We start from the raw sequence: 16,827 nt of genomic DNA, 5'->3' as shown, positions 1-16,827 counted from the left end.
AAAAGGAGGAGAGAGTTACAGTGTGGAGTGAAAAAGTAGACGTGTATAGTATTAGGATTATATAATTAGTATATGCTATATGATTAGCGTGGGAAGGAGGATAGACACAACAGACATCCAGGCAGACAGATAGCCAGTAACTGAAGCAGAGGGCTGAGGAAGTTAGAAGGTAGGAAACAGATTGAGAAAGAGTTTTTCAAGAATAAAAATACAGAGTAGAAAATAGCAAGACAGGAAGGGAGAGAGGAAAGAGAGAGAGAAAGTAGAGAAGAGAAGGGTAAGGGAGAGAATGAAAGAAGAAAGAGAAGTAGAAGAGGGGGGACTGGATTAAAATTCTTTTAAATTATATATTATTTAAAAATATTAGGAGATTAAAACATGATATAAAATTGCAAGATAGAAAGAAAGAGAGAATATGTATAGAGAGGAATAGGAGATGGGAAAGCAAGAGGATGGGGGAGGGAAAGAACACAGAGGAGGGAAGCAAATCAGGAGGAAGAGGAGATATTAGGGAGGGAAAGACTGAAATTGAATATTTGACAAAAGATAGGATGAAGGAGAGAAATACAAGAGGGAGAGAAAGAAGTGAGGGGATGGGGTTGGAAAGAGAGAAGGGGTAAGAATGGGAGGGTGAAGGGAGAGGGGGATAGATTAGAATTGTAATTTCAATATTAAAAGATTAGAATATAAAGTGGAATAGGGGGAGAGAAAGAAAGAGAGAGAGAATTGTATAGGGAGAGAAGGAAAATAAGGGCAAGGGATGAAAGAAAAATGAATGTAGACTGAAGGGGGACAAAATAAAGAAATTTAATAAAATTGGAGGTGCTTAGAGCAGAGAAAGGAGAGAGAGAGAAAGGGAGAGAACTTAAAATTTAAAAGTTAACTGAGAATAGGATGCAGGGGAAACATGCTAAGGGGAGAGAAGGGAAGGAAGAGGAGGGGAGAAAAGGAGAGAGAATAAGAAAGGACCATAGGGGAATTTAGAGAGAGAGTGAGAAATAAAAGAATGAGAGGATTTTAACTCAGTTCAACTTTTAGGCACAGTCTCTGGGTATTTTTGGTTTGCTTCTTTTTTTTGTTTTTCCTTCCTTCCTTCCTGAGTCCGCTCCTATTCAAAATTCCATGAGTTTTAAATCTTTTCTGGTTGGTTGGCTGGCTGTTGGAGGGTTCTGTTTGATTCTTGGATTGCTAGTCTTTTATTCGTGGGCCTACTGCCGCTCTGCTGTGAGCTGCATTTAGTTATCCCCTCCTGAGGCACCCTCAGCCCTCCTCAGGCTTGTCCAGCTACTCCTTCCCCCTGTTGGTCCAGCCTGTGCCTGCCAGCAATCCCCGCCCTGCCTCCAGTCGTGTCTCTATTCCCAGGCTACAGCTTCTGCTCTCTTCCCTGTCTATATGCTTGTGCACCCTACCTCTCTCCCTGTCTCAAGATCGTCCCTTTGTTCTGCAGGACTCTGGCAGAGTCAGTCAAAGCACCGGGCCCAGTGGCACTTTCCTGCCCAGGGCCTCTCCCCTAGTCTGGAGCTCTGCAGTGGCTTTCCCGCGTGGGCTCTTCTCCTTGCCCCAGAACTGTCTCTATTCCGAGCTACAGCTTCCCCTGGCTTCCCTGTCTATAGGCCTGCGCATTCTATCTCCCTCCCTGCCCCAACACCATCCCTTTGTTCTGCAGGATTCTAGTGTGGTCGGTCAGCTCAGCGCTCTCCTATCCAGGAGTTCTCCCCCAGTCTGGAGCTCCACAGCAGCCTTTCCCTGTGGGCCCTTCTCCCCACCCTAAAACCGTCTCCACTCCAAAACCACTGCCTCTGCTGTCTTCCCTACTTACACACCCTGCACATCCTATTTTTCTCCTAGCCCCAAACCTGCCTTTTGTTCTGTGGGATTCTATCGCAATTGCTCTGTTCTCCCCCGGTCCGGAGTTCCGCAGCAGCTTTTCTGTGCAGCCGGTCTCCTTGCCCCAAACCTGTCCCTTTGTTCTGTAGGGCCATAGCTCTAGTGCTGTGCACACCAGGAGTGCCAAGCTTTCAGTCAGAGGTTGCAGCTGAGGAGGTTTCCCTCTAGACTCAGATCACACAGTTTCTCCCAGTCCTGGTTGTTCACTGTTCTCTCCCTCCTCTGGCTTTTTCGGCCAAATCCTCTCCCTAACTCCCTACAAGAATTCACTTATCGGTGTGCCCCTAACAGGGGGAGCCCCTGAGGAGCTCTAGGTTAGTGAGCTCTCTGACTTGGTACTGCAGACGCACTAGTCCCGGAATGACTCAGCCTGCAGTGTGTGGTAAACCCCTCCACCCCCCTCCACGCTGCTCCCACACTCTCCTCCCTGTTCACGCTATCGGAGATCCACACTCACTCAGTCACTCCTCTCCGCATTCGTTCCTGGAGTCTCTCCTTAACAGGAGCGAGCTGAGAACACTGTCCCTACTTCGCGGCCATCTTCCCCTCCCTCAAGAGTTGTTTTAAATGTAAAAAAGATGATTTTGGGGAGGTAAAATGATACAATAATAATAGTAGCCAGTAGGGTCAAGGCTATATGAGACAGTAAGTAATATTTACATTGTATGTTGAAAAAGGGAGGGAAGAATGCAGAATAAAGTGAGAAAGTGGAAGTGTATAGTATTAGGCTTATATAGCAGTTATATGCTATATGTTTAGTGTGAGAGGGAGGATAAACAAAACAAAAAAAATTAAAGAATAAGAATAGGAGGGAAAGAAGGTATAAAACAGATTAAAGGTTGTACCCAGTACAACCTTTGGGCACTGTCTTCTTTTTCTGGATCCACCCCTGGTCAAAATTCCATGGGTTTCAAATCTTTTCTGTCTGTCTGGCTTTGGGGAGATCTAGCTTGATTCTAGGATTGCTATTCTCTCATTCGCAGGCCTGCCACATCTCTGCTGTGAGCCACACTTAGTTGAGTACCCCCCGCCCCCCGCCGTTGGTCGTGTGGCACCTTCAGCCCTCCTCAGACTTGTCTAGCAATGCTGTTCTTCTGGTGGGCCAGTGCGCACATGTCAATAGTCTCTGCCCAGCCTCAGGTCCTGTCTTTGTTCCTCCAAAAAAGTCTGCATTGCCTCCAAGCTACAGCGCTGGCCTGCATCCCTGCCTGTATGCCTCCATGTGCCACTTGCCTGCCTGGGGCCCCTACCAAGTCTGCAGTTCCCACTGAAGCTTTCCTATAAGGGCCCCTCTCCCCAGCTCAGTTCTGCTTTTTTATTTGGTGGCGCCTTGGTGCAAGTGCCTAGGGCACAAAGTTGTCAGCCAAGGGTTGCCAGCCAAGGAAGTCCCCACCTAGACTCAGTTCATATGGTTTCTCACAGTCTGGGCTGTTTACTGTTTTCCCACACCTCCGGCTGTTTTAACCAAACCTTCTCACTGGCTCCCTCCAAGACTTTGGTGGTCAGTTGCCTATGGCAGGGGGAAGCTTCCAAGCAGATCTTGGCTAATTAGCTGGTCAGCAGCTGCCCTTTTTGGGTGCAGTGTGGCAGAGGTGCCACAATGGGAGGCCCAGCAACTCCACTTGGAGAGTGCGGGCCGAGCTTTCTGCCCCTTTTCATACCACTCCCACACTCCCTTCCCTGTTCGCACTATCTGAAATCTGCACTCACTCACTCCTCTCTGTGTTTGTACTCCAAGTCCTTTCGCGATGGGAGGAAGCAGACAACACTGCTACTTACTCTGCCGCCATCTTTTCTCCTACCCTATTTAACTTCTTCATAACTCAGTTTCCTCAATTGTAAAATGAGGACATAATTAGCATCTATTTCACAATGCTGTTGTCAGAATTAATACATACAAATTCAGAGTGATATTGTGCACATATATGCTCAATAAATTATTATTTTTACCAAGTAAAGCTAAAAGTTTTGATATTATTTTCTCCACTTTTTAACTGAGATGTTTTCACATGACTTTTTCCTTAAAGGTTTCCCCTCCTAATGGCCTTTTTACAAGTCTATTTCTGGTTATAAATATAAAGACAGCTACTGTCTCATAATTTGACTTATAGCATATCTATGGCCCCTAACAATATTTGATACCAGGAAACAGAGCCCATAATTTATATATTTTAAATTCTCCATAAGACCTTACTCAATACCTGGCATAGTACTAAAAAATGAATAAAGCAGGTAATAGATTGAACATAAACAGAATGTTGTATTTGCCACGGTCAACCTGGCTTATTTATTTGTAACCATTCCTCCAATTTCTAACTCAAATTCAAATATCTGAGTCTCTATTTTAAATGTTCTTATTGATATTGGACCACCTGTAGTTTTGTAAGTGTTTGCTTGTTTGTTTATACCTCCATCTTATTCCAAAAACAACTTAAGATGGCTCACAAGGATATGTGAAACTCAAGATAGAATTAATTAAAAATAAGAAGGAAAGAACAAGGAAAATGAAAGATGTGTATATAAAAAAAAGTTAGGAAGAGGGTTAGAATACCCATGCAATAAAAACCCCATGAGTGGGTCACAAATTGGCCCTACATTTCCTAGAATCAACATGAAAAGGTCAACTGGTGAGTTACAAAATTTGCAACAGGCCCTGGATGAAGTGACCAGTTGCTAAGATGATCCAGCCACTCTTAGTGGTGAACTTTTTAGGCCATTCTTCACAAAAGTTATACCTAACAGCTATCATTCACAATGGCATATTTAGAGTATGAGATCCATCAGTGTAAGTCATGGGAGCTTGATGAAAAATCATTTAGTCACAACAGGAGCAAAAGCAAAACACAGCAGGTCAGAAGTGGCATGCCCCTGTGTGGGAAAGAAACCCATACAAGTTTTTATTGAGGGGCTTAGCATTTAGAATAAAAAAGAAGTCTGTTTCTGTTGGTGTATTCCCTATTATCTTTTCAAGGTCACTGCTTTTACTATTCTAGGTAAGCAAGATGGAGCATTTTTAAAGTAATAAAACATAACTAGAGTAAATATGAAAAATTATCCTATGTTATAATATGGTCTGCTTAAGTCTTGAACAGTGACTCCCATCTCCTGCCACCTCTGAGTCATGAGGGAGGATATGAGAAATAGCTCCCCTCCTCATTATACAAAACTTGGAGATGTGTCTCTAACATGTTCATCCCCTTCCATCACAGCAAGTTCATTTGATGTGAATAAAAAAAGCTTCTCTCCCTTGAACTCATATCAGATGGTTTTCTAAGTCAAACATATGTGGATTTAAATTCTGGCTCTGACTTCCAGCCAAGATGGAGGCTTAGACTGACATGCTTGGTCTCCCTCCACAACTAAGTAGGAATACAACTACCTCAAAACCAAAGATAACCAGAAATTCCAGAAAATAAAACTACATGGAAGCCCAACATATGAAGTTATAAACCAGCAGTGCTCGTCCAGACAAGTAGGAGTAGGAGGGGCAAAAATCAGAGCGGAAAGGTCGGGCGGTGCTGTCTGTGGTAGCAGTAGGGATAGCGGCAGGACTGCGAAAAATGCCAGGGGAGCAATCCCGGCTGCAGTAGAGATCCATCAGCTCTCAATTACAACGCTGAGGAAGGCAAACACCCCATTGCCTCAGACAGTGAGGCCCAGAGGGTGTGGGGATGGAGGAAGAGGATCCCGGTCTCTCAGTGGAGAGTAACAGCAGAAATGCATCTTGGACCCCCGCCCCCCCCCCCCACAAAGCGCCACAGTGTGGTGAAAAAGGTCGCCGATCTCCACCAGTCGCTGGGTAGTGATGAGTGCACAGGGCTCCGCTGCCTGTAGCCCACCCAGGAAGCAAAGCTAAACACAAAACTGTCAGGATGAAGCAGACTATGACTGAAATCCCGGTGACACAGCTCAAGCAGTAGATGCAGGACATGACCGATGAACAAATAGGAAATCTTTCTGAGGCTCAGTTCAGAGGTGGCTTACAAAATTAACAAAAGATTTGGAACAAGACAGGGAAGGAATGAAAGCTAGTCATACTGAAACAAATGAAAACACATACAAGACAAGTGGTGAGGAAATGAAAACCAGAGATCAAATCAATAAATCGAAACATAAGGAAGGAACAAATAGTCAACCAGTGCAGAAAGAGGAAACAAAAAGTAAGGAATGTGAGGAGAGGCTCAGAAACCTCTGGGACAGCTATAAGTCAATGAACATTCGATTATAGGGTTGCCAGAGGGCAAAGAAGAAGAACTAGAAATTGAAAAATTATGTGAAAAAAATAATGAAGCAGAACTTCCCGAACTAGGGGAAGGAAATAGACTTACAGGTCCAGAAAGCACAGAAAGTTCCAAATAAACTGGACCCAGAGAGAACCACTCCAAGACACATTATAATCAAATTGTCAAAAATTAAAGACGAAGAGAGAATCTTAAAAGCAGCAAGAGAGAAGAAAAGAATTATGTACAAAGAGGTCCCAATTATACAATCAGCTGATTTCTCAAAGGAGACTCTGCAGGCAAGAAGGGACTGGCAAGAAATATTCAAAGTAATGAAAATCAAAAAACCTACAGCCACGAATACTCTATCCAGTGAAACTGTCATTCAGAATAGAAGGGCAGAGAAAGTGTTTCCAGGACGAAGTAAAATTGAAGGAGTTCATTAGATCCAAACCACTATTATATGAGATGTTAAAGGGACTAGTTTAGAAGAAGGAGGATCAAAACTGTGAACATTAAAATGAAAACTGCATCACAAGAACCAACAATAGAAGCTAGGGAATCGAAACAAAGGCAAACTAAGTAGGCAACGAGAGTGGAAAAAGAACTATAGGTATGGGGGACATATTGGAGGGAGCTCAACAGGAAGGGGGAAGGGGGAAAGGGGGGGAGATGGTACAGGAATTAAGAAGCATAGTAGGAGGGAATGGAGTAGACAGGAAGAGGTTGAGAAGAACTATATGCACGACCAATGGACATGGACTAAAAGGGGGGTACATCTGGAGGGAGGGGGATCACCGGGTGTAGGGGAGCAAAGGGAAAAGAAATTGGGATTACTGTAACAGCATTATCAACAAAACATATTATAAATAAATGGATAAATAAATAATAAAAAATAAATTCTGGCTCTGCCACATTCCATGTGTTACCTGATATCACTGGATCTCAGTTTTTGCATTTTTAAAATGGGCATTCAAATGCTATTTAACATCATATTTTTAAGGATAATTTCATATAAAACCTCTCACTCATAATAAAGCACTCAAAATATTATCACTATTACTGTTTCCCATTTAGCACAGTCCCAATCATGCTGTAGATAATGCATATATTTGTTGAATGAATGAATGAATATTACCATCCAGGGGTCTTTACCGATCAGCAAATTTCTCTAAATATTTGAAATCATCATAACATGGTGATTAAGAACATAGGCTCAGGAGTCAGGGGTTTGAATCCTGACACTATTACTAATCCTCTGTGAGGATTTCAGACAAGCTGTTCAATCATTCTGTCTGAGTTTTGCCCTGTGCAAATGGAATAACGATTCTAACCTCCTTACAGGGGTCTTGGAATAATTAGATGAGAGTTTAACATCATTCCTGGAAGATAGTAAGAATTTAATAAATATTACTATTATTATTTCCTTTCCTAAATATAATATCACAAAACTTGTTTTTAATTGTTCTTCAATTTTCCCCTGATTTCAATACTATGTGATCTTGGAATTTTCCAAAAGGTAAATAGTTGTATAAACTAAATGACTTACTTCTAGAATTCACATTTCTTTCACTGTTTTATCTTTCTGTTTGTTTCTATAGGACTTCATCATCACTGTAGTGTTTTCATTCCTGTGGTTGGTGGGTTCATCAGCTTGGGCAAAAGGACTGTCTGATGTCAAGGTTGCAACTGATCCCAAAGAAGTATTGTCACTGATATCAGCTTGCAAACAGCCGTCCAACAAATGCATGGCTATCCACAGCCCTGTAATGTCCAGCTTAAACACTTCTGTGGTATGTTTTCACCTATGCTTTACCTCCCAAATCTTTGTTTCCCAGTCAAGTGAATAAAACATCTCAGAAATCATCTTAGAAATTTCTGCCTCCAAAATTAGGACAATCTAGCAGGTGATATTTCACTCCATATGCAAGATGATCCTTTGGTCTTGATGTTTCTATTGTCATAACCCATAGACTTTAATGCTACCAACTACAAAGTTCTTAATAAGAACTCATCATGTATTGGCAGCTGTTACTTGGATGACAGTCAAGTCAAAATTCTAAGCAGGAAGAAGATATAAAGTCTGGCTTTAAGGTTTAAGCCTGCCAGAAGTTAAACATGAATATTTGATGGTATACAGCTTTCCTGGGAAGAAAACATTGTTCAAACCACACAGAGAATATATCCGATTGTCTGAAAAAAAAATACACAGATCTCGTGGGATGCTGAAAGAATTGTTATGATAATTTTTTGTCTTCTCCATGCTCCCAGTTTAGTTGCTTTATAATATCAGAAAAGCTGAACTATAAATGATGAACAAAGTCAAATGTTATCATCAAGTGGGTAAGTCAGGAAGACAGAAAATCTGACAGACAACAGAGTTGTAAAATGAGATTCTTGTTTTATGAGTATGAGAACTTGCATTATTACAAAGAAAGACACTGTGTTTGAGAAAGACAGAAGCTAAAATGGCAGCAAAACAAAACAAACAAAAAATAATAGTCATCAAAGAATAAATGACTCAGTAATGTTTGCTGAAGGAACAACATTCTTTAGCAACTCCTGAAAATTATTATCTTTGCTTCAAGGTTAACTTATGCTTCTACAGTTTTCTGAAATTTAATTTGAGAAGGTTTATAAGAAGGAAAGAGAATTCCTGATGATTTGACTGTGAATCTTGCCTGTGTAAAATATTGAACATGGAAATAGACTATGTATTAGTGTCTAACAGTCATTTTTATTCATTATTGGCCACACTTGTGGATGACTCGTATAAGTGTACTTTAAAATATGTTCCACTGCTTCTTTGATTTGTTCATAGACAGTACTTGATAAAAGTTAATGTTCACCATGATTTCAAAATATTGGAAAACAAAGCTAAAATAATTTGATGTATTTTTATAGTTTAATGAATAGTCTCCTATATAACAGCCTGCACAATCCATTTAATTTCTCTTCTGATGTCTCTAAGAAGGTTTAGACTAAGAGAAAGGAATTTTGAATAAGATATAATGTGACATGTTTCTTAAAACCAAAACTGAGGATGAATGGAAATCAAAAATACGAGGTATAAAAGGGCAGGGCTGGTTCCATTACAATTATGGATCCCTGTAAGTTAAGGTTCCTAGTGAAAGGAATCTTGAGCTCATATCCCTAAAGTCTGTTGTTTGCACTCCCACTTCTAGTATCCAAATCTGTGTGCATTAGAATGCTTGGTTGCAAGTAACATAAACCAACTCTAACTTTATCAGGAAAAAAAAATCAAGTCCCTCAGAAAACTGATGAGACCTGAAGAAACAGGCCATACAAAAAGCAGGGTCTAAAGCAGAACCAACGTCCCAGATGTCAGATACTGACGAATGGTGTCATCAAGTTGCTATTAATGGCAAGTTGTATTTAACCTTGCATAACTCTCCTCAAAATGTCAAGTTCCAGGAGAGAGCTCAAGTCACTTGACTGCAACTTGGCTCTGCAAAGGAAATCAAATTTTTATTACCAAAAACAGAGGAAAAGTATTTATTGTGCTAAAACACAACCTTTTTCATTTTCATTACAAACTCATTTGGCTTCAAATCATACTGAGCTAGCTTTTAACAAAAAGCAAAAATAATTGAAAAAAAAATACTAAAAATGTGTCTTATGAAGGCAGAGCCCAGGGCCAGGACCCTGGAAGGATGGCAGGAAACTGGACAGTTCTCACCATCCCTCCTTCATCTCTGATTATGTCTGCATGTCTGCTACATTATTCTCTCTCATCAGATGGATTTTTTTCCTCTTTATTCTGCTCATACAAGAGAAAATAGCCACCCTAGAATTTCAGAGTTTATATTTCCTTTTAAAGAAATATCTTGGAGAGAACAAAAATCACTCAGGTCCAATCCCAGATTTCTGACAGAATTTCATTAGCCTGTCTTGGACCGGGTGTGCACCTTGGTCTCATCAGTTATGTCTCTAGGATCAGAGAAAAGATGTAATGGACACATGGATCACAGAACTCACCCTTCTGGGCAAGTGTAGGCTTTGAAGAAAGAGCCAGACACACACCTTAAAAGATGACCTCTACAAATTAGTGGTTCAAGCAATACTATGAGATTTTCTACCTGGGTAACAACTTACTTTCCTCAAAGGACTTTGGCATCTATAATTTCACAATAACACTAATAGGTAAGCAAACCATCCAGATATTTCAGAGGTAGGGAGCTGAGGTAAAGAGATTTGCATAAGATTTCCTTTTATATGTATATATATATATATTTTTTTTTTTCCTGGAACCATTTATTTTACTTCATTTTTTTTTCTAAACATGGAAGTATTAGACTTTTCTCCTTCAGTTACTTCCATTCAATAGGTTCTTTTAAAAAAATTATTATATTAATATATTTTAATTTCTTTTTTTATTGTTGTTCTATTATATTACAGTTGTCCCAATTTTCCCCCTGTTGCTCTCCACTACCGCCCCCCCCCCACTCCCACAGTCAATCTCCACCCTGTTATCCATGTCCATGGGTCATTTATACTAGTTCCTTGACTCGGCCCTTCCCCTCTTTGCCTTTCCTCCTCCTCCCCTCTCCCCTCTGGTCACTGTCAGTCTGTGCTTTGTTTCCATGCCTCTGGTTCTATTCATTCCTAGTCTGGTTTCAGTATTCCCTTCTGAATATGAGAAGCACAAAGAGTATAATTATTTAGAGGAGGCAACTTCTCTGAACACAATCATGCATGTGTTTATCTGCATACCTTTGTACACTGTTTATTCCAGACTTTTAAAAAGTAGATTCATTTTATTTATATCATTACAATAAATGGAAAACTAGTATCTCTAGCTATAAAGCAAAGGCAACCTTATAAATTAATGCACCATCATTAAAATGAAAATAACCCTTATGCCCGTTGGAGATATCTTAAACACACCAAGAGGAATACTCAGGCTGTGGAGTCAGGCAGAGCAGGGCTTTAAATCTGAGATCTACTACTTACCAAGTCATGTGACCTTGAAAAAATTCTTACCCTTGTTTAACCCCATTTTTCACATCTTTAATATGAGTATAATAGCACCTTCTTCTTAGACTACCTGACCTGACACAAATAAACCCCTTTGCGCAGCGCCTAACATGTAGTAAGAACTCAACAGTCAGATATCCTCAACATTGAAGTAAACAGCAGCCTTTTATATTATGAAGGATTTTTCTGAAATGAGATTTTTCTTGGGTTTCTATGCATTCTATTCACTCATTTGCTTTGGTTCTCTTGTAGGTCTTTGGATTCTTGAACTTTATTCTCTGGGCTGGAAACATCTGGTTTGTTTTCAAGGAGACTGGCTGGCATTCCTCAGGACAGAGGTATCTTTCAGACCCAATGGAGAAACACTCAAGCAGCTATAACCAAGGCAGGTACAACCAAGACAGCTATGGATCCAGTGGGGGGTACCGCCAGCAGGGGAGTATGGGGCCATCTTCCGATTAGTTTGGCCAACAGTCCAGTGACCCTGCCTCATTTACCAATCCAATTTAACAGGGTAGTGTTTGCATTCTTCTAGAGATAGCCTCATCACTTTCCAGTGGCAGAAGAGTTTTTTAAAGAGTTTCAGTCACTTATTAATGTACAATGTTGAATATAAATTAGAGATCTGTAATCCTCATTAAGGCAGAAAAATCTGTGTCACAATAAACAGTACTTAGAGATGAAATGACATGAGGAGCTATATTATTCATCATAGGTGGCTAATTGGATATCGTACCTTGTTATGCACAAATACTTTCATGGTCATTTCATATGTATGTTGAGGTAGTTAAAACATTTTGTAGCTTAATGTCTCTAATGTGTAATATGCATAAATTAAGTTAAATAGCACTGAGTTTTCCTATGCATTTTAATGCAAAAGACATTTTAATATTTCTATAAGATGATTTGTTGCATCACAATGTGCACGTTTTGTTTGTTTGTTTTTTTAGTTATAGACCCTATAGGATTTTGAGTCTCCAAGTATTTGATTAGACAATTCTCTATATATTTTTATTTAATGAAATAATGCTCATATAATTTAGTGCATGAATAGGCACTTTCACAAAAGTAATATTTCAATGGTATTTATGAAAATTTTCCAGTTTCCACCAGGAGTTTGTTAAATGGATGTTTAAAAAATATATTTATACTTTGTATACTTGCAAATTTATCTCTCTGACTTCCCCACTTCTGAATGCATTGTAGTTAAGGTTTGGGGTTCTTTTTTCCCTATTAGTAGATATTCAGTATTAATCTATAGTAATTGCTTAGTATTTATTCTACTTACTTAGTTAAATATTTACATTCTTATAACTTTCTATGGTATTTTGTGAATCTTATCTTTATGGACCAAGATAGGCCCAATAACTGTGTTTATGGAATACTGTTTTCTTAGAATAATAGAGATGCAGATATCAGACACCGTAGTCAAGAAGCTATTTTATTGAGATATTGATTTATAAAGAATAATCTGTAGAACCTAGAATACCAGCTAAATTTTTAATTCTTTTATATATAAAGTTAATATGTTCTTCAATTCAATGATTAAAAATTCTCAAGTCTCAGCTCAAGTTATTAATTTCTAATTCTAATTTGAATGTTACCCATAAATTAACAGAATTCCATGAGAACATTTATCAGAGGCACCGTGAGCCACTCCATATCCCAAAAAGGATTCTCATGATGTAACTCTCTCCTCCCAAGAATGTATATGTTAGCTAGAATATGCCAGTCTTTGCCTCTTTGTTTTATCTCAATTGAAATACCAGGGCCCAACAGTGAGGAAAAACTGAGCATCTGTACTTTTTGATAAAAATTAGTATCAATGCATAATCTCATTGTTGGAAACATTTTAACACAAAACAGTCTTGATATCTGTAATCAGTTTCTGGATCCTGTTGAATAAATCTGTATTATGATATCTATTTGAAATTAATAAAGTTATTGCCTACAATGATGGCTGGATAATGTATGCATTATCAAGAAAATGCCAATCTTTGCCTCTTTGTTTTAACTTAATTGAAACACCAGGGCCCAGGAGTGAGGAAAAGCTGAGCAACTGTACTTCTAGATAAAAGTTGGTATCAATGTATAAACTCATTGTGTGATCTGTGATGTTGTTAGCATTTTAACACAGACTAGTCTTGATATCTGTAACCAGTTTCTGGATCCTGTTGGATAAATCTGTATTGTGATATCAGTTTGAAATTAATAAAGTTGTTGCACATGATGCTGGCTGGATAATGGAGAATCACAACAACAGAACATGATTTAGCTTTAACAATGAAAGAACAAGGGGTAAATGCACAGTGTTTCCAATCTCCTACCCTGTCCTTGTTTAATGAGCAAAAGGGTGTTCATTCATTCATTCCACTATTCTAGAACCTTCTGTATTCCCATCGCATTTCAATGGGGATAGGATAGTAAACAAAAGCAGAAACACGCCCTACCTTGAGAAACTTACACCATATTTGAAGAGACGCATATTAAAATAATCATGTTCTGGTTATGCTCTATGCAAAAAAGAGGCACAGAATTCCATGAGAACATTTATCAGAGGCACCTGAGCTTCAGGCCTGAATATGACACAAAGTTTCACAAGGACAGGGTGGGAGGGAAAATATCCCGAGTAGAGAGCAGCCTTGCAAAGCTCTCAGATGGTTGGAAGCAGGATGAATATGTAGGGTTTCCAGGAGGTAATGAATGAGGGAGGCTTTGTGAGAGGAGTAGCTGCTGATGAGAACACACTGTCTGGAGGCCATGATCCAGAACTGTCTTTATCCTAAAGAAGCTAAAGGAGAGTATTAAAGGATTTTAAGTAGGGGAGGGACAAGAAACATTCTGAAAAGATCTCAGTGGCTGCAGGGTAGAAAGTGAGTTGAACAAGGGCAAAAATAAAGAACATTCTGGGAAAAGAAAACAGGCCTTGAATCCTAACATCTCTTGGGGAGTAGGTTGGAAATGGGAGGAGGGGAATTGGCCTGAGTTCTCCCTCATCCCCTCTCATTTTCTGGGACAGTGTCTAGATTTGACTGCCTCCTTCAGCGATGTCCAGGAGCATAGTGGCCTCTGTTTCTTACACTGTTACGAACTCTCCAGAGCAGAAAATTCCTCATAACCAGTAGCTCCTTTTACTAGCACAGCAGTTCCAAAGTACATTGGGGCTCTCATAAATGGAAAACACCCCCTGCCTTGGTAGGGATAGATATGCCTCCACAGTCCGCTGCAGATTCACATGCTGCTGTAACGCAGTGGGGACTTCGCTAAGCTGGCTTTATTCCTTCTGGTTTCAAGAAAAGAGCAGCAGATCTGGCCTTTTAAGAACAGGAGTAATCAGTGCAGCATGAGCGCCTGGATCTGTGCATTCAGGAGACCTAATTTGGAATTGCAGCTTCTCTGCTCACTACCTATATACTTCAGTGTGACTTCACCTTCCTGAGCCCTGTCCTCTGGAGAAAGTAAAGCACCTAAGTAAGAAGGATGGTTCTGAGGTCTGACCAGCTAGGCTAGAATCCCTCTGTTGCCATTTACTAAATTATTCTTTTTCTTCCTTAAGGCCTTTGCCAAGTCCCTGGGACTTTTCTGAAACCACAGCCTGAAACAAGTGCAGACTGGAAATGCAGGGGAATTGACCCCCAGGAACATCCTCAGTTACTGGGGATGTGGACAGGTCACTTAATGACATAGGCAAGATTCTTAACTTCTCATTCACTCAGTTGCCCCATCTCTACAATGCAGATCATGGTAATATATCATTGCAGGATTGATATCAGGCTGGATAATGTAAGTCATGTAAAGGCATGAGAACAGCTTCTGGCACACAGTAGGTACTGAGTTTGGGTTTCCCTGAAAGCAAGGGAAGATAATTCCAGGAGGCAGGAGTGAGGGAGGGGGAGAGTGAGAGAGGCAAAAAGGAAAATCTGATGAAAGGTTGCATCAGAGGTGTTGCTAGTGAAGGCTGTAGGAGTTCAGTTCCATCAGGATCTGGGTAGCCTTCACAGTGAGTGGTTCCAGTAATTTTCCATCAAGGTGCGGAAGCTGAAGTATTCTTCTACCAACCCCCAGCCCCTGTTGGTTGAGATTTTCCTGCAGGGGTGGTAACTTTCCCACATTTACAGTTTGCACGTGCCTGTAGACTGAGCAGGCTCCTGAGATTTCAGAGAAATAAGCCTTGAGCCTGAACAACTATTAAGCCGTGGGTTAGGGTAAGAGGCATGAGTGCTATCACTGTCCTCCCCTCCCCCATTCATGGAGGCAGTGACCTGAGGAAGGATAAAGGGGGAACCTTGGAGAGTCCATGCCGCAAGGTGTCACCATCAACATGAGCAGGAATGATCCTTCACAGCTGTGTCTGCAATCAGAGACTGGCAAAGGGAAAGGCATGAGGATATCAAAATCACCCACTCCAGTGATCAATGAGCATTACTATTATCACTTGTCTGTAAAATGGGGGTGCAGAAATCCCACCTCATAGGGTCTGACAAGCACTGACCTGGTCATGTGTGGAAAGGTTGATGAACTTTATGGCTGTCTACAAATGTTAGTTGGTTATTGAATAATGAGGTGTAAGCCTGAGTTTTTATAAGTTAAACTTCTAGATGAGCAAAATACAGCCCTTGACATCTTGGATCTTACACTCAAGACTGAAAGACACAAATAATAGACAGGTAATCAGAGCAAATATATAATAATAAACTTTGGTGTCCAAAGGTTATAACACCTATGATTTCATTCGTTCCACTCAACACCCCAGTAAAAAGTTAGATGTCGTTGTCCTCCTTTGAAACTGAGCTGCCCCAGAAGTAGACCCTGAGCCAAGAATTCAAGTATCAGTAGGGGGATGAGGATGTGAACCAAGGAAGAGAAGTGAGTCAATAAATCTGTTATGGAGAAGGTTACAGCTGTGGGTAACTGGGGCTCAAAGCCTTGGAGACACAGAGCAAAACAGCTAATGCTCACAATTAGCCCCAACAGGGGAAAAGAACCTGCAGTATTATTCACAAACTCCAGTCAGTCTCTAAATGACTGCTTGGAGAAGTGATGATTCATAGCCCCCTGTGCATGGGACAGGTGGCTGTAGCAGGCAAAGCCATTTTCAGGCAGCGAAGCAGGTAGTAGAAGTTGGAAGTCATCAGGTCAGCATGAATACAAAGGGGAATTCAGAGATTGTGTGGGTCACTGATGGTACCTGCCACACTATATTTGGCTATGTTAAATAGCTTTACTAATTTAATCCCAATAAAAAAGACTAGAACTAAAGTCCCTTTTAGTCCTAAGAAATTTTTTCCATTAACTCACAGTCATCCTAGCTTATAAATATGACTTAACATCAGTATGCCATTTGATTCTATCTAGCTATCCAAAAATCACATTTTTTCATAACTATAAAGTAATAACATTTATTGAGCACTCACAATGTGCTCACCACTGAACTAAGTATTTTACATAATCACAATAGCACTTTAAGAGAGGTGCTAGTATTACCCTTAATAAGAATTTAGAAAACCAAAATTCAGAGAAGTTAGATCATGACAAAATATCTTTGTGATCATCTCCACTAATTAAAATAGTTCTAAATTGCTACTATTTTTTCTGCATCTACTCTCTGTATCACAGTTTTATCCATTTTCCTATTTAATGCTCACAGGAAATGCAAGATAAAATATTGTTTTCATACCCATTGAGCAGATGAGAAAACCAGGATTCATAAAAATTAGGTAAC

The 16,827-nt window shown here is 40.1% G+C and overlaps 1 protein-coding gene across 1 annotated transcript in view; it reads left to right on the top strand.

Moving 5' to 3' along the window:
- SYNPR (synaptoporin) overlaps positions 1 to 11,704 on the top strand; it is a 242,122-nt gene extending 230,418 nt beyond the window's left edge. The window contains exons 4-5 of the mRNA XM_090282936.1: positions 7,709 to 7,900; positions 11,358 to 11,704. Of these exons, the coding sequence (XP_090139062.1) occupies positions 7,709 to 7,900; positions 11,358 to 11,567 (402 nt within the window). The 3' untranslated portion in view covers positions 11,568 to 11,704. The remainder of the gene's footprint in view (positions 1 to 7,708; positions 7,901 to 11,357) is intronic.
- Positions 11,705 to 16,827: the final 5,123 nt, after the last annotated feature.

This window comes from Furipterus horrens, unplaced genomic scaffold (assembly GCF_987537825.1).
Source record: "Furipterus horrens unplaced genomic scaffold, mFurHor1.1.pri manual_scaffold_7, whole genome shotgun sequence".
NCBI lineage: Eukaryota > Metazoa > Chordata > Mammalia > Chiroptera > Furipteridae > Furipterus > Furipterus horrens.
This window is presented reverse-complemented; position numbering and strand designations above follow the sequence as displayed.